This window comes from Anoplopoma fimbria, chromosome 17, assembly GCF_027596085.1.
Source record: "Anoplopoma fimbria isolate UVic2021 breed Golden Eagle Sablefish chromosome 17, Afim_UVic_2022, whole genome shotgun sequence".
NCBI classification, from domain to species: Eukaryota; Metazoa; Chordata; class Actinopteri; order Perciformes; family Anoplopomatidae; genus Anoplopoma; species Anoplopoma fimbria.
The window spans coordinates 4,561,549-4,580,283 of NC_072465.1; the positions used below are offsets into that span (position 1 = coordinate 4,561,549).

Here is an 18,735-nt window from a genome sequence, read left to right on the forward strand (position 1 = left end):
CGCATAAAAAAACAGCCTAGAGAAATGTAATGTCAACAGTTAAACAAATTTTATTATATACACAATATAAGAGTCACTTTGTCAGACAAATAACTGGTTTGGGTATACCAAGAAGAATGATGCAAGTCCCCCTTGCATAAAAATATGACTACCATGGTTACATGTTGATAACTCTCGACAACTTCTGGACTCTGTTCAGCAGCAAATCCCCCTTCTTGATGGTTTCTTGGTATTGCCAGTTTTTGCTGTCAGGTCTGAAAAGAAGAAACCAAAGAGAAATTTAGTTCTGCCTTTATTTATAGAGTCATTTGTAGAAGTATGGAGTTTTGAAGAATGGTAACATTACCTATTGGTTTCCACAATCTCATTCACTTTATCAATTTTGCAGTGGAGACGTCCAGCGGCTATGAATCGGGAGAGTTCCCTAAGGAAGAAGAGGAAATTTAGCGAGAACAAAAATCTGTGACTGAGACTGCAGTTACACTGTTTTTTCATCCAATCATGCCAGGACCCATTAACTGTCAAGTCTGTACGCTCGAGATGTTGAGATCCGATAAACCAGACTACATGCTGATGTGTGTTCCAATAAGACAGATTACATGCTGAGGTGAAATGGACAGCGTGTGGGCACATTCTGAACATTTTATCAAAACCCATTGTCGCATTGTCCTCCCCACAAGAGAGTTCCACTCCTGAGCGAGAGTTGATGAAAACCCAACATTTCCTGATTTGCTGCTTTAAAATAAAGGCTTTTAAATAATATGACAGGGGACTTTTACTGAAGAATTTATAGGAACGTGTGTTTATCAACAAATTAGTTTTTCTGAAGGATTTTATTCTTCAATAAAAATGAGTCTACTAGTACTGCAAGTAGGAAAAGTAAACAGCAACCGACTGTGCTCACTGGTTCCCATTTATTGAGTCTTTGTGTTGTTTTGTGGGTTTACCTTTTTACAAACCCTTTCATAGAATTTGGGCAATAAATCCCAATCAGAATTTCCACCACAATGCTTGAAAAACACTCGGGGTGTCTACAACTAAGAATTTACATAGACAAAACAAGTCTTGCCAATTTTTTTGATTCCCCTCTGTTTAAGCTTTTAGTATCTATAAAGAGGTGAAGAAAATAAGAAAGAAAATAATTGGCCAGGATACACCTTATGTTGCAGTTCTTTAGACATTCAATCGCCAAGATGCTTCTCTGATGGCCCCAAAAATTTGGATAGTGGAATTTAGTCTGGAATTCTGCAGTGACATTGAGGCTAAACTGGTGTTCAAGATACATTTTCTTTGTCTCCTGAGGATGAACATGGTGTAAAGGGACTTACTGGTCAATGAACTCTGTGCTGACACCAAAGGCCTCAGCCATGTAGCCCAGGGTGAGGGAGCGGTAGGACTCTAGCAGCTGGCTGTAGGCCTGGATCCTCATCTCCCTCACATAGTAACGGTAGTGTGGCGCAAAGAGCCAGTCCTTCTTCATCTCCTGCTCCACCGTGGCTGTGGCACAAAGAGAACAAAGTGTTACGGTCTATATTTAATAGACATGATGTGACAGTGCACGAATAATACAGCATCGTGCCACTCACACATAATGCCTGTGACTTAAATGTTATTTTGACTTATTACATAAATTAAAAATATTGGAACAAATTAAATTCCACACTAGAAATAACAGCAAAAATAACACCCTACAAGTGGCCGGATTTGTGTTTGTTTCTTAGGTCAAAAAGCTTCCTCACCCAGAGACTGGAAGAAGACAGAGTAACGGCACTCGTAGAGGGAGAAAAGATACTGGCGAACAGATGGTAGACTGTGCAGCACCTCCAAGATCTCGGCTCCCTTTATTACCTGAAGAGGAACACATTTCATTGCAGTCATTGCAACGTCATCATGTGTCTGAAAACATGTAATGCTAGCTCCATAACCTCAGTCTCCTACCTTTTCACGTAGGTCAGGCCTTTTGAGAGCGATCATGCACACATAGACTGTGTAGGTGACGAATGTCTTGTAGTCCATGAGCTCGTAGGAGGTGAAGGTGGAGACTGTGTCAAGGAAGAGCTCAGCAGCTTGCTTGAAGTCCCTGATGGCCACACAGTACAGGCCCTGGTAGACCTTCAGACGATTCCTCCTGTCCCAGTCTCCCCCCTCCTCAATCAGGCTGTATAGAAAATAGGTAAAGAGATGAGTACTTAAACGATTACAGAGACTGGTGTTGGAGATGTTTGAGAACAAAGACATCAGAGCCGTGCCTCTTGGCTTTCTCAGAGTTGCGTGTGATGAGGTCGCTGTCCATGTAGAAGAGTCCAATCCTCAGCAGGTAGAATACGATATCTAGTCTGTGTCCCAAAGCCACTGTCTTGTCATAAGTCTTCCTGAAGGCTGTTAGGGCACTCTCCTGTGGACACACAAGAGAAAGGCAGACATTGTCAATGAATCTGCTACTATTAAAATCAGTCTACATACACCTACTATATGTGAACATTTCATGTAAATACATCTATTTTACCTAAGATGAAAAAAAAACCCACCGCAAACCACCTTGCTATAATGCCAGGTTATGTTAGGAGAGAGGTACAGCAACTCTAATTGTAGCAGCATAAGTAACGAGACAATAGCCAATAAGTCAACGACAGGCAAACCTGTTGAAGAATGCTTTCGTAGTACCTAGGATTTTGGCTCTGGTACAAAGCGGTGTTGTAAAGGAAAAACACCAGTGAGTGATTTACACCGAGTGCGCTCAAAGAAAAAGGTAAACAAAGAAGACAGCACAAAGGTGTTCAGTCTGGCATATCAAATTTACACAGAAAGATTATTTTTAAGGATTTGAGATGGTACATAAAAACACATGAAATCAGAGGAATGCACGCTATGTTACACAACCGGTTTTGTTCATCAAGCATTTCTTTAATTTTGCTTATTTAAGCTGATTTGAAAACTAAAAATAGCCTATGACTATTTGTTTATTGACCTAGCATGCAAACACACTCTAAATGCATAGCAAATTGTGCTAAAAAGAGAAATAAAGACAAAGAAATGACACCATATAGAAAATAATCATATAGTATGACCACTGTAAAAAAAACTATCAGTATAGCCATGACATTTATGTGTAGATGAGTATCAATGGTGCCAGGTGTAAAAACTGTGTCTCTTTCATAGGTCAGTCTAAGTATTGATGGAGTAGTGCATTTTGACAAATAATAAAGCTGATAAATTGGATGCGTACATCTAGTGATTTGCCACATTAACTCCGAATCTATCCAATACATGCTGCATGAAGAAAGACATTCTGTTCCCTACACCAAGTCTTTGCATACTTTTCAGTGGTCAGAAAACAAAATATGTTGTTGACAGGCCAACTTCTATTAGTCACTTCCAATAACAGCACATCAATGATGTCTGACGAGGTGTGATTGGTCACACAGAAACGTTAGATAAACTTACAACAGAATTTTTAAATCACCGGCCAGTTCTTCATCACATATTTTAGGGGACGTTATGTCAAACAAAGCGCACTCATGCAATTAGTATGTGCCTTCTGAGCCTTCCACTTAGCACTTATTGTATTCGTATTAGTTTGTTGCACTTATTGTATTCATATTAGTTTGTTTCTGTACTTTTGCTCTGGTTTATGCTCTTAGATGCTTGTTTAAGAAAGGAGATGCACTTATGACTTCTGGTGACTAGTAGTTCTCTTTAACACCTATGTTGAATACACTTATTGTAAGTCGCTTTGGATAAAAGCCTCTGCTCAATGACTGTAATGTAATATGTAATGTAATGAGTTACCTTGTCTCCAATTCTGATCAGATGTTCAGCTCTGGCCATCATGGCGTCTCGTATCTCGCTCTCTCCCAGGCTCTTCTCTGCATCCTCCAACACATCATCCAGCCTCTTCAGCTCCTCCTCGTTAGCCTTCTTCATTTTACTGAGCAGATCACCGTCCAGCTGCCACTTCAGGTCCTTACACAGACCTTCATAATACGGTGCCATATCTGAAGCAGACAGCAACAAAAGACAGTTTAACCAGTTGACTGTGACAGCCCTCGGTTTAAAAAGCTTAAATCTTTTGCATATTTATTATATTATATTCCTTTATTGATCCCCATGGGGGAAATTCAAGTGTTGCAGCAGCTCAACTACACAGACAGACAATAAATACACATACTATACTATACAACTACACAGACAATAAATACACATACTATACAACTACACAGACAATAAATACACATACTATACAACTACACAGACAATAAATACACATACTATACTATACAACTACACAGACAATAAATACACATACTATACAACTAGACAGACAATAAATACACATACTATACAACTACACAGACAATAAATACACATACTATACAACTACACAGACAATAAATACACATACTATACAACTACACAGACAATAAATACACATACTATACTATACAACTACACAGACAATAAATACACATACTATACAACTACACAGACAATAAATACACATACTATACAACTACACAGACAATAAATACACATACTATACAACTACACAGACAATAAATACACATACTATACAACAAAATAAAGATAGATTTACGACCAAGTGAGCTTTTATTATGACGTCTACACAATACAGTTTTCATTTAAACTATTAAGCAGCCCCTTTTTACTCCATCACTTCTAGTGGAGATCTAAATATGATATTGTTGCGAAGTTAAAAAAACAAAACACCTTAGTCAGATTGTTTGTGGCTAACGCTAGCTGACGTGTGCTAATAGCGTTAGCTAGCATGCTAACTTCGTTGAGATGCAGCGGGGTGCTAACTCACTGTTAGCCTTGATAGCGTCCATGAGCTCGGTCTTCACTTTGGCGTCCTGTCGGTGTCCGTCCATCGTGAGCAGGAACTTGAGCTGTGCTATCCTCAGGTCAGGGTTCTTGGGCAGACCCTCTTCCTCCAGGTTTTCTAGCGGCATTTCTGGTTCGGGAGAATAGATACTAAGACACAAACGGAGGGTTTTCTTTGTGCAGAGAGAGAGAGCTACTGTTATCAGCTAGCCTTAGTTAACGATGACTACGGAAAACACTGGACTGAGTTGTTTCCGCCGGAGCGTCAGTCAACGAGGGAAGGAAAGACACAACCTCACGTTTAATGACCTGCTTACTGTGTACCGCCCCCTGCCGGCCGTGAGGGAGAACACACCCGTGTCCATATTCAGTAATCAGGCCTATTTACTAGGCCAGTGGTTCTCAAATTATTATATTCCTTTATTGATCCCCATGGGGGAAATTCAAGTGTTGCAGCAGCTCAACTACACAGACACAGACAATAAATACACATACTATACAACTACACAGACAATAAATACACATACTATACAACTACACAGACAACTACACAGACAATAAATACACATACTATACAACTACACAGACAATAAATACACATACTATACAACTACACAGACAATAAATACACATACTATACTATACAACTACACAGACAATAAATACACATACTATACAACTACACAGACAATAAATACACATACTATACAACTACACAGACAATAAATACACATACTATACAACTACACAGACAATAAATACACATACTATACAACTACACAGACAATAAATACACATACTATACTATACAACTACACAGACAATAAATACACATACTATACAACTACACAGACAATAAATACACATACTATACAACTACACAGACAATAAATACACATACTATACAACTACACAGACAATAAATGGGGGTACGTGTACCCCTGGGGTACGTGTAGGCACTCCAGGGGGTACGTGAGATTTTTAAAAAATATATTTAAAATTAGCATCCATTCAAAATCCTTTAAAAATTGTTATTTAATAAATATTCAATAAAATATAAGTGTAAGTTCATAAACTGAATTCAATGCAACAATGCAATCGTCAGTGTTGCCAGTTTAATAAATCAGACACTGATGGCAGAGCGCTTAGTATTACATATTATTATTATATTTCAACCAAAAATGCTTTGCGCTGGTTAGGGGGTACTTGGCTGAAAAAGTATTTCACAGGAGGTACATCACTGAAAATAGGTTGAGAACCACTGTACTAGGCTATAAACTGATTTGCAAACGCTATACAATAATTCAAATTACTGATTTATACTAACATGACTTGATACAATACGTGCTCTGAAGGATGTCAATAAAGTTGTAACTTTAAATTCCATTGCCAAATAAACTTCACAAAGAAATAGCTATAGCTATGTTTATTATGCATGTAAACATTTGTTTATATACTTGATGTTATTCATTTTCTCGTGTAAACACACTACAACCCTAAAACCTGCTCAGAATTAGAATTTGGTATGGAAATGGGACGTATCCATAGTTTTTAAAATAGCAATAACAAATTGTGTATTCAGTATACCCGTGAATATGATTACCATATCATTTCCCCGGTACTTTATTTTCACGTTTATTTTCTATGGTTTGCGTTTTAACAGCATGTATTCAATGTTAATCATGATTAATGGTTAGCACTGTTTCTTTCAAGTTGTTTTTGTCTGGAGTTTGCTTCCTCTTGCTGTGTATGCATGCTTCTATAGTTCAAAGACATTTAGGCCTGATCTAACTAAACTCTAAATGAGAAATTTCCACAGGTTCCAGTATGAATGTCTGTTTCTTGACTAGCATATGCTGAGATAAGGTTCAACCCTTTATGTCACCCTCAATGGGATGATCAGGTATGGAAAAATAAAAAGAATTTAAACACATAAAAAACAAATACTATTTTGTGTGCTATGAAGAATTGGCTGCAGTATTGTTTTGATATGCAATTTGCCATAAAGGGTCTGTAACAAACCCATCAATTCTGATGGTGAAATCCATTAAATTCTACCGTCATATGATTATGCATTTACACTATTGAGATTGATTTCAGTCTTTGACAGACTCAGTTTTTGCACTCCAAATGAATATACAGTAATATTCTTCTTACCAAAGCAAGCTTGATCAGATTAATTGTCTTGGACAGTAAACATCTGTCCACTCCAGCGGGCACATTACTTTCTCACACAAGCAAAGTCACTGTTTGGTCAACAGCATGATTATTGGTTACTTTATTTCTTGTCAGGGAGTCTCAAAAGTTAATGATAACCAGCCTGAACAACTTAAAAGGGTCCATTCAGTCTGTACTTTTAGGTCCATGCCAGGAAAGACAGAATGGAAACTTTGCTACAACAGCTGGTAGGCTTTTACTGAATGTTGCTGCATTTGTGTATCATTTATATACTCGTAGGCCTATAAATGTTCACAAGAATTGTATAAGCAGTATAAAAATATGTTGTGGCATGTTAAAATATTTTACAAACCTTGCTATTTTTTTCTGTATAGATCTAACATTATGCTTAAGCCCTAACAAACTTTTATTAATGCAGGAAATTGAAGGAAAGAACATGTTGTTTTAGGGAAGCAGGTTGTTTTTGAGTTTTGAGTTCAGCGACTCATCCAAACCAAAGTTTAGCTGAGTCATTGCGCTCTGTCAGTTTCTGAATTATTCTTTAAACTTTTCATTCATTACAAAAAAAACTACACGGGCAGTCAACACATTTAGGGCTAAGAAAAAGACAAAATCAATGATGTTTTTCAGATATAGAAGTGGGGTAAAAACAATCCTAGTCTGGGAACAGAGTTTCCCCAACAAGTGTTACAGTTTGAGTTTCAGTAAGTGTGGAAAAAACAGGGCCATACTGACTTTAAATGTGCATTGATAGGTTATATGGCATTTACCAAGTATTATTAAATAATCAACTAGAAACCAATCATTTCTAAATATCAAATCCCTTTATGTGCTTAAAATTGAGATCATGAAAGCAGTTTTCTATTTCATATTGTTACCACAGATCATCAGTCTTTCTGATGATCCCATTAGTCACAGAGGTACACACTGGGTGGTCCTTATTTTAGAGGGGATGATTGGGTTATAAGCATATTTAGAAAGCTACTTATCAATTTAGTGTGTAACTTAACACAAATATATTTGCCTCATAAAGATTCCACCTGTTTTTTTCATTCAATGTAGTTCGGGCTATATACAGTAAATTCATGATGCATAAAGGTTTCTGATCTGTTGTACAACTAATATTACTCTTATAGAATAGGTTCCATTAAAGGAGGTGATGAAAGAACAACATTTCATTTAGTTGATTCAGCATCACACTTCAAGAAGAGTTTCCAGTATCCTAATCAAAAGCAGGAAGTCACCAATCTGTGGACTTTTCCCCATCATTCATATACAGGATGAAAGGATTGAGGTGTGAAGTTACATTTTGCCTTAGAGTCTAATATCTAGAAGTAATCCAATAAGAAGCCCATACAGTTATATTAATCAAGGATGCTAAAATGACTTCTATCATACCCATCTGTGTACTGACTCACTCTGCTTTGTAGACCCGTGGTAATGCCCTGTTCCTCATCATTATTTTGGGAATTGGAGGAAGCTTTCAAAGTGGCTACCACAGTACTGAATTGAGTTCTCCATCACCGGTGAGATACATAACTTTCAGCATTTCTGTTCATTCTATTGTTCACCGGCAGTTACTGGTGGACGCTGAGAGTGCGTGTTTTAAAGTAAAAAAGTTAAAAGGAGCATCATTTTTTTCAATCAACCTACAAAATGTCCTCAAAAACTTTCTACGCAGTACATTCAGCGCTTCATCAACAGCAGCTGGTACCACAGATATGAAGAGTCTCCACCTCCACAGACCATCACGATCATCTGGTCCCTTATTGTTTCCATGTATGCTGTCGGGGGACTCTTTGGTGCTGGCAGTGTCAATTTGATTACAGGCACGCTGGGAAGGTGAGTAAGAGAGACTCGATGCAGGGTTCTGTCCTGTGACCTAAACAGACTTGAACTGATGTGTTTCCTATCAGGAAAAAGGCGATGATCTGCACCAGCTCTATTGCCATTCTCGCAGCGGGGATCATGCTGACAAGTAAAGGTGCTAAATCATATGAAATGATTATCGTGGCAAGGATTCTGTATGGCTTCTCCTCAGGTAAGCCACCAGGACATGTTTAACACAGCACATCATGTTGTCACCTGACTGATTAAAACCCTCTCATGACCTGCAGGTTTGGGGGCCAGCTCCCATGTAACGTACCTGGCGGAGATTTCACCTAGAAAGATTAGAGGGACCGTGACTCTGACCGCAGCGATCTTTTTGTCACTTGGTAAACTGTTTGGACAGTTTTTTGGACTTAGGTATGCACTTCTTGTCAATATATAGGAGAAAGCAAGTTTTGATTGTTTTAGAGGACAAGAGACCTCAATGTATATTGCATGTGCAAAATATTAATGAAAACTTATTAGGAGAATCCATTTATGAGTTACAGTCTCCTAAAGGAGATTTTGATAAAGAGAGTTTACAAGCTTTGAAAACTGTGCTAAAAATAGCTTCAGCGCAATATTAGGAAGTGTAAATAAGAATGCAATTTTTAAAAATAAAAAAACATATATTTAAACTAAGCTGGATCACAACACTTCCTTTTGTTTTTTCAGTGAGATCCTTGGTCGTGAGGAGCTGTGGAACATCATCCTCTGTGTCCCTGCATTTTTCTCAGTAGTTCAGGTTATAGTGTTGCCTTTTCTCCCCGAGGCCCCCAGATACTTATTAATAGAGAAAGGTTATGATAAGGCGTGCAAAAAAGGTTTGTATATTTCCCCATAATCCTGCAGTACCTAATCAAAAACACAGTTTCAGTATTAAACACAAAAGAGTGTCCTGCTTGAATATTCGAGGATGAGCTAATGTCCACAAAACAATTAACTGCTAAAGAGTTTGGTTTTGTTTGAAGTAAGGGCATCTAAGGGACAGTGAAATTGATGTTACGTTTTAAAATGTTAAGAATTCTATGTATAGTGGTTTTTGGTTTACAACACATGTTGGATTATAGAGCCTTTGTCAGACTGTTAGCTTCTGACTTAACACTATCAAAACATTACAATTTTTTATCACTCTGTACTCATTCCAATATATCTATAGTGTTTTCATGTGAGCAGAGGTGCACATTTCTCAGTTTTTGTGTCTCTGCATCCCAGCTCTCCAGAATTTGTGGGGCCAAGGTGACTACAAACAGGAGATGGACGAGATGATGGCTGAGCAGGCTGCCATTGAGTCAGCCCCACAAAAAAGTGCTCTGCAACTCCTCAGAGATCGGACCGTCCGATGGCAGCTTCTCACCATGTCCACCGTCTACTGCTGCAACCAGCTGTCGGGCATTCCTGCAGTGAGGATGGAACTTAAATGCCTTTTTTCGTGATAATTTTAGCATCAAACAATGAATGTTGTAACCTCTCAGAATCAAATCATTGCTTCTATCTTTCCCAGATCAATATCTTCTCTTTCGACATCTTCCTGAAGGCAGGTGTACCAGAAGACAAGATCCGCTATGTTACTCTTGGTCTTGGAGTATCTCAAATCATCACCTCTATCTTCTGTGTGAGTAACTCTCTCAGCTCTTTCATCTTTCTCTTGATTTAGCACAGAAATGTTGCTTTTGTTTTCTAATTTCCTTCCGGGGCTGTTAATTTAGATACTGTGGGAAACTTTTTGGTTGTTTAGCTCAGCCTCTGTTAGCACTGGTTTGAATGGTTGCCACTGCTATCATTTTTCTGTATGTGGTACTCTTACCACCTGAAATACACAGAGGTATGGGGAAAAAACAACTTAAGTAATAATCATGGCAAATGCATAGCTGACAAGATAATGCAGACAGTCATCTCGAGTCCTCTGCTACACTTCACACTGTAACATACTATATACATGGTGCTGCCCTGCCTGCTGAACTCACCTTAAAGCTATACTGTCACTTGCTGCTAATGCAGCTGTTCATACAGCATTTCAAAAGCCCCACCGCCATCCCAGCATCCACCTGTAGCCTCTCAGTCAACAGTACGTGCACCTTGGAAGAAGGTTGTCGTCTCTCCCTACTCCCCGCTGGGCTGAGCTTGGTGTTATCTTTCGGCAAGTGATGAGGTCAGAGCCTACATGTCAAACATCAGCCCTTTACGTAGTCGACATTTACACACTCCTGAGAGATGGCTGACTGTATTTAAATGATTGGCATGTAGGATGTATAAACTGTGGATGCAAAATTGTTGTTGGGTTTAAGAGCAAAGTGTAAACAGACAAAACAGAAGCATTGAAGTTAGTTGACATTGTGTTCAGCACATTCAAAGGTCGTAATTTATTTTCTTGCACCTTTCCCTCTCCCAGGGGCTGCTGATTGAACACATAGGGAGGAGGCCGTTGTTCTGGGGGGGTTATGGTTTCATGTCTGCCAGCTTGGTGTTGGTCACTGTCACGCTCAATGTGAAGGTAAACCTGTTTCCCTTTGAATACTGACACAGATGTAGCCATGTGAGAGGTTAAAATATATTCAATGTACTTAAAACCTCATCCTACCATCCTGCAGACCCCAGAGTTTTTCCATATCTCACAGGTGGTTTATTCTATCATTCCAACTTCTCATGATTTTGGCAATCAATTTTATTCCTAATGACTTCATACTATTGTTTCCCCTTTTGTGACTTTTTATGACATTTTTAAATAACGATGTAATGGGGTTGTGGGGGACCCCAATTGGCCCCAAAGCAGCCAAATGCAGCCTATGCAGTTTGAATAGATAAAATAGCCGAGATAGATAAAATGTTCTGCCATTAATTTTGAAGGAGACAGACAGAGATTTCCTCATGTACTCTGTCTATTTACAATTTAAAAATTATCTAAATTACTTTACTAATTTCCCTTAAATAATATGTTTTTTCTGATGATATTTATTAGCTAATTAATAATGTTTGAGAAGGAATAAGACATTTAGCTTTACATAACATTTTGCTATAATGGTTGTGTCCTACAGTAGTTTACTTGTGGGGTCCCTAAGGACTCCAGTTGGCAGTCAAGTCATTTCACCCAAATGACAACACATTAGTGTCAAGGCATGCAGATTTGTAGGCTTTGAGATATTTTACTTTAAGACACCTGCCCTTATCCAGATACATGGAAATTAAGAGAAATTAGTTTCTGGTACTCACAGCATTGAAAAATATATAAATTCAACAGCAAAAAATCTTCCCAGCATCATTATCCTGGTTTTAAATAATAAAGGAAGCAGCACACCACAGACTATACTGTGTTTTCACTGAAACTACTTTCTAGCAAAGACATAGTCCTTATATTACCACAAATTAAATGCCAGTTTACCTCTATTTTATTTGGGTTGAGGCAGAAGTCTCAGAAACTGTTACCTCAACATTTCTGCAGGTAAAACTATCTTCACCCCACATAGGGTAAGTGGGAAATTATTTTTCTTTAATTCAAATTTAAGTTGAAGTGAAAATATACTGCAAACAAAGTTGAAGTTGACCTTTTCACATGAGCCAAATTAAATTTGAGCTGTGAAAATGTGCTTTTTATAAATAAAGCTGTATGCAAACACTTTGATTGCTGCAAGGTATTAAGGCAGCAAATACTTTATTGCTCTAGATTGCCCTGTTTGTAAAGAAGAATGTCTTAATATTCACATAATACAAAATTGTCTTCATGCAGGATTCCAGCTTCTGGGTTCCATACATTTCCGTTATTTTGATCTTCCTCTTCATCATCTTCTTTTGCGGAGGCCCTGGTTTGTGTCTTACATCAGTTTGGTTCACATAGAAAAGTTGTTTGGATGCACAAATAATGAACCGAATCACCTGAGTCGTCTCTCTGGTTCACCCAGGGGGAGCCACAGATACTCTCCACAGTGAGATCTTCATCCAGTCCGATCGACTGGCGGCATTTGTACTCATGGGGCTGCAACGCTGGTTGCTCTTTGTTGTACTGGGCCTGGTATTTCCATTCCTTATTGTGAGTACAACAAACATAAAAATAAGCAACAGAATAGTTTTCACTGTAAAAGCAACTGCAAATCTTGCTTTTGAATGTGAACAAGATCCATTCATTGACAGTATGGATTATTTGTTGTGATATATTTTGACATTGAGTTGTACAACAACACTTCATTCATTGATTTTAACTAAGATAAATCACAGAATGACTATTATTTTAAGTGTGTAGCAGGTTTTCAGATAACATTAGAAACTTTAACACCTTCATGAAACATTAAAACATAAAGCTTTTTCTGGTGCTTTACACTGTGATTTGTCTGTCCCAGGATGCCCTGGACTCGTACTGCTTTGTGCTGTTCACCTGTGTGTGCCTGCTGGCTTGTCTTTACACCTTCTTCCTCCTGCCCGAGACTAAAGGGAAGACCATACTGGAGATCTCGGAGGAGTTCAAAGCCAGCACCATCTGTGGGAAATCCTTCTTCGAGGAAAAGAGAGTGGAGACCAAGTTATGAGGCATTCCAGATATAGTAGACTGTTGTTTTAAACTGACAAAGGAATGATGAATGGCAGTGTTTGACCAAAATAGCAATGTTTGAGCTGTAAGTATTTTAAATCAATTGCCAAAGCAACAGCCAATAAATGAAGAGAAGTTTCCATAGCACTGCAGCTAAATTACTGAGACAAACCTGTAAACAATAATGAACTTTAATATTTTATTCCCTGTCATTGTCCATAAACAGATGTCACTACTAATGCCGATGTATTTTTATTCTGTTATTTCTATCATTCTTAGTTCAGGTCAGAACTCATTATATCCACGACATTTAAGGGTGCAAGGCAGGATTATTTCAGAAGAATTAGAAAATATGTTGTATACAATAACATGTTTCAATACAAAAATACTTAATTTTCTTAGCATTCAGTATGACTATCTTTTGTGACACATGCAATGTTGACACAACATTGTGTGGTTGAAGAATTAATTGTGTCCAAACAACCTTGACTGCTCTTGCATTTTAATTATTAAATGTTTAGGACTTAATTTTTCTGCCAGTTTTTAAAGAATATTGAAACAAGGTGCTGGAGCCCGTCACAGATGTCTATTCTTTGTTCTTTCCTAATTCCTAGTCCTCCATATGATTTAAGTCACAGAAGAACTAATGTGAACATGCTCATCATACAATTGTAACAGTACTGATGAAAAAGCCAATTGTTTTTGTTATTTCTACTTTGCTGCATACCTCAAGCTGAATTAAAGCTAATAACACTCAATCTTATTGATATTTCTGTAACTTTTTGTTTTCACTTGCAAAAAAAAAAAGCAACCAGTTTTAGATCACTGCAACTCTGCTGTTGTGTGAGCTACCCCACAGCTAATAAAACGGCACCTGCAGCTGCAAAATGTTTGTCACTAAGAGGTCAGAATTTCCTCCTTCAGCTCTCAAGCAATAAATCATCCCCTGTCCCCTTTGAACCCTTTGGTTCTGCTGTCTGTTCTGTGACCACAGCAGAGAATGAAATTAAATGGAAACTGTCCCACAATGTCCCAAATCATTGTGAAATCCATTCTTTTCAATTTATTTTTTCCGTCTCAGGGCCAGCTTCTGTTATTTATCACTGTCACGCTCACACTGAAGTTCAACTGGTAACTTTATTTTACTCTAATACCATTTTCTTAAAAGTGAGACTAAGAAACATTTGCTGAACAGCTGCCACTGTGGCTACAGGTGACAGTTATGGGATAATGCTAAACTACAACTTCTGTTTAGCATTTAGCTAAAATGCCAAAATATTGTAACAGTAGCACAAGTGGAGATGAGTCATCAAGTCAGCAAACTCACTTAGTAATGTCCAGTATAGAGTCATTTTGACCTAAAGTTTGCTATGACTAGCCACCATATGCTAATGGTCATACCGAACCAGGTAAGGCTGAAGCAGCAACACCTTTGAGTGTATTACGTTGAGCACTGATACGTTTTTTGGTAAATTAATTCAACTTTTCATTTGCAAGAGGAATGTATAAATGGTAAATTAATGAATCTGAATCAGACTGAAGTATTTTAAATGCTGTTGCTCTTTTTCCTCTTTTAAGTACATCAGGTATTGTGCTACATGTATAGTCTTACTTGCTTAAGAATGCATTATGCAAATGTACAGCATTGTGTCAGCTTTTTCTACACTCATACAACAAGAACACACTAGAAGCAGAATTGCATACTGGACAGTTTCTTCTTTCTCCAATATCCTTGGGCCTTAAATAAATAGTCTCTAAAGGTCTTCCCTTCCTTATCACTAGCAAGCAGCTGCTAGCAGCCACAGGGGCTTCTTCAGCTGCCAAACACATTCTGTCCACAGTTCAACACATTGGGGATGGGAGCTGTGATTGGCAGTGTCTTGGCATGGCCGATTATCCTGTATGATGTCCTGCTGTGCTTTGTTAACACTGTAGATGGATGAACTGGAGGAATAATTGGAGAAACAATGTGAGTGGTTTACTCTTGCAGACCTGGCTTGTCCCTGTATATCCATTTTGTATCTTCATTGGTTGAAAAAAAAAAAGTGCACAGATGATAAGCCGTAGAGCAACAAAATAAATTGATTTTGGAAAAGATTTAAAGAATGCCTAAGACAAGCACATGTATATATATTTAACAATATTTATAAAACACAGAATACAAATTAATTTAAGTGTTGTGCTAAGTGAACCTGTGTGTCTGGGCCTCTGCTGCAATGTCTCTGTTACATCAACAGGTGGCGATGTTAATCTTCTGCTGAGATGCTCTGCACTAATCAAGGCCATGTCAATGCACATTAACAACAATAACTGCAGCCCATAGCAATCAGGAAAAATAAGTTGGATGGACTTCATAGGTGATTTTATGTAATTTAATACTGATATAACTGTGGTGAATGAAGTCGATAAAAAGTCCAAGTACATAGCTGTATTTACTGGTAGTACTTTAAAATTTGGCAGATAACTTAGGCTACAAACTGACTTTGTAGCCTAAGTTATGGACTGCTATAGAATTTCATTATTATGTCTTTCTATCACATTGCATCAGATTCTGTGTAAATGCTGAGTTTTTTTTTTTTTTTTATCATTAAAGCAATCTGATTAAAATCTGACATCTCCTCTTTCAACCATTGTATAGGGATATTATGCTGTAGCCACATATGGTTCATCAGAGTTCACTTAGGTACCTTAGTAACTTCAAAAACATGTTAAATAATATTTCTAAGGTTTATTCACTGGATGAATAAAAAGAAGACCAATGTCATAGGACACTGCTCTGTAAAACTTTAAAAGCAGTACTTTAAAAAGGCATTTTGGTATTTCAAGGCCTTTTCTATCCTTCAAAGAGACTCCAAAAGATAGTAGTATTCTCCTCTAGTGGTGAACCCATGCATAGCAAAGAAAAGGTGAAATGAGGGCCATTCTTCTTCTGTCTCTTCGCCTGGCAACACTGATCTCACTAGCAGCACTGCAAATCAGAGAAGAGTGAACAGAGTCGGATGTATTACGGATTAAATGAGTCACTGTTTCATAAGTCTCAAGTTTGTTCATCTGCCTACTTGGATGATTTCTGGACATGCAAAAAAACTGTGTTGATTTCTCCAGTGAATAGGCCTACACAGGCTTCTATGTGCAAGCCATGTGAATATGAATATTGAATGAAACAATGCCAGTTAGCGCACAGGAGGACCCACAAAATCCACCTGATTAAATCTTCCATTGTGTCTGATGATTATCTACTTTGCCTAAGTGGAAGAGGATGAGTAGCAGATGTCAGAGGAATTAGCGGGTGATCCTGATGCCATTCATTGGCCTCAGTGAAGGACAATTTCGATTGAAATCTCTGCAAATGAAAACTTACTTGAAGTCAAATGTAGAAAGCATTTCATAGCGCTTATAATGTATTTGTTGATTTGGCCACATTAGAATCATGGCAATTTTTTGTGGGGATCCTTATAATTACCTATTAACAATACCCATAGTTTACACATGTGGTAGCCTGATATTCAGCCCATAAGGACATTTGGTTATATTTAAATCACTTGACAAAATTTAAGATGTGGGCTACCATTCAGAGGTCTGTCAACGGGCTACAGACAAGGAGGGAAATTTAAAAAGGGAAATACCTTGTGTCGAGCCTCTGGGGACAGACTTCTCCTCCATGGTCTCACGCTGCAGGAGTCCAGAGGGCGGAGTCAGGTTGTCAGGTAGAATTTAGCTCACCTGGTCTGGCTGCTAGTGGCCGGTATTTAGACGTAGATGACGTCAGCCATGTTTCAAATTCCTTGTCTGAAAGGGGATTTTCTCTCTCTAAACTGACCTCCACTATTTGTTTGGGTTTGGATTTGGATTTGGATTGTGACAAATACTCACCCACAATCTGTTAAAAGGTGACCCCTACTCTGGTAAAATGGTTGCCGGCATTAGAATAAGACTCATAACTGGAGGTAGCTAAGTAACAATACTTTATATTCCCTTGTTTCTATATCATATACAGTTAAGATACATTGTACACGTTACAGAAACCTTTTCAAAATGACACGTGAATCAACTGCTGAGGGCGAAAAAAAAATCTGCATTGAGCAGCTACCCGGCCAGAGATGCAAATGCAAAGAATCTGCTGAGAAGATTCATCTTGTCACATTGTTTAAAAAAAAAAAAAAAAGACTAAAGTAGTAGTCAACAATATTAAGAACTGAACTTATGATATATAGGGGGTCCCTTACATAGTGCAAATATATTAATATTAAATAAGAGCCACAAAGGTTCCCCAGATAGGGTCTAACATTATAAAGGTCATAAAGTTTAACACAAGCTTTTTTTTTTGCTAAATAAAGCCAATGTAGAGGATATGATAATCCTAAAATATTGAATAAACTTTTGCTAAATAACCAATCAACGTTTTCATCCATAACAACTTTCCTCAGGTGCTAATCTATTGCAGGTACAACTGCAAATGTCACAATAAAAGCCCTTTTGCCTTCATTTAAATCAAATTGTAATGTTAATTTGTAGGTCTTGGAAAGATGTGTAGCTGTGAAGTCCACATAACAGAACTGATCTGCCTCATTTACAGTTGGCTGACCGATTGGTCCATCCATCATTCTGCAAAACAGACAGACAAAGACAGAGAGTTGTGGGAAGAGAAAGAGAAGGAAGGAAAGAAAGGAAATAAGGAAATAGACATTTAAGTGATAGGATTGAGGGAAACTTTGGGGCAAATGGGAATGGCATCCTGCATTAAATGTTGCTATCGGAGGTGATTTCATACAGGTGGCACACAGATGGGACCCCTCCTGGGACCTGAGCTTGTTAATGAGTCACAGAGAGGAGGGGTGAAGTGGGCTGATATCATGAACCAGACGGCGCCCTCTGGCAGTGCAACATCGAAGTACCCAGCATGCCATTCTCCATTATGGCGAGGTGCCCCTCGGGCCGTTGAAGCTGCGGATTAACCCGAACCTGGCAGCATTTCGCTGGTAATGTGTCAGACTGAGCAAACAGTGGAAATAAATTATTATTTTTCTCTCAGTGTGCCCTGAAAGACAACAATCAGGACTAATGAGGGCCCCATTGAGACTTATTATAAGCTCTAATTAATGGTACAGAGTGTGTTTTGGGATTCTTATTTACAGTATTTAATTGCCTTTCAAAAAACTTTGCAAAAAATTTAAGTCAAGTGTATTGAAACAGGATTCATCTGAGGGGTGAAGCTGAGTGGGATACAAAGTGTTGTCCACTCACAGTCGAGGCCAGTGGAAGCACAAAGGTCACGCTTAAGCGGGTGAGAATGCATTGCGAGACTAGAGGGTTTAGTCGAGGTCTAC

The 18,735-nt window shown here is 38.2% G+C and overlaps 2 protein-coding genes across 2 annotated transcripts; one reads left to right on the plus strand and one right to left on the minus strand.

The window, feature by feature from the left end:
* Positions 1-33: 33 nt before the first annotated feature.
* On the minus strand, positions 34-5,104 carry psmd6 (proteasome 26S subunit, non-ATPase 6). Its single transcript, XM_054616158.1, has 8 exons — positions 4,826-5,104; positions 3,790-3,995; positions 2,250-2,395; positions 1,939-2,158; positions 1,740-1,848; positions 1,329-1,497; positions 347-424; positions 34-254 (listed from the first exon to the last, which is right to left on the minus strand). The coding sequence occupies exons 1-8, from the start codon at positions 4,968-4,970 to the stop codon at positions 158-160; spliced, it is 1,170 nt and encodes a 389-aa protein (XP_054472133.1). The 5' UTR covers positions 4,971-5,104; the 3' UTR covers positions 34-157.
* A 2,063-nt stretch (positions 5,105-7,167) lies between these two features.
* On the plus strand, positions 7,168-13,932 carry slc2a9l1 (solute carrier family 2 member 9, like 1). The gene is made up of 12 exons (XM_054616157.1): positions 7,168-7,247; positions 8,451-8,546; positions 8,702-8,862; positions 8,937-9,061; positions 9,138-9,267; positions 9,565-9,713; positions 10,105-10,292; positions 10,394-10,504; positions 11,282-11,383; positions 12,614-12,711; positions 12,811-12,913; positions 13,221-13,932. Exons 1-12 carry the CDS (start codon positions 7,224-7,226, stop codon positions 13,404-13,406), a joined length of 1,473 nt encoding a protein of 490 aa, XP_054472132.1. The 5' UTR covers positions 7,168-7,223; the 3' UTR covers positions 13,407-13,932.
* Positions 13,933-18,735: the final 4,803 nt, after the last annotated feature.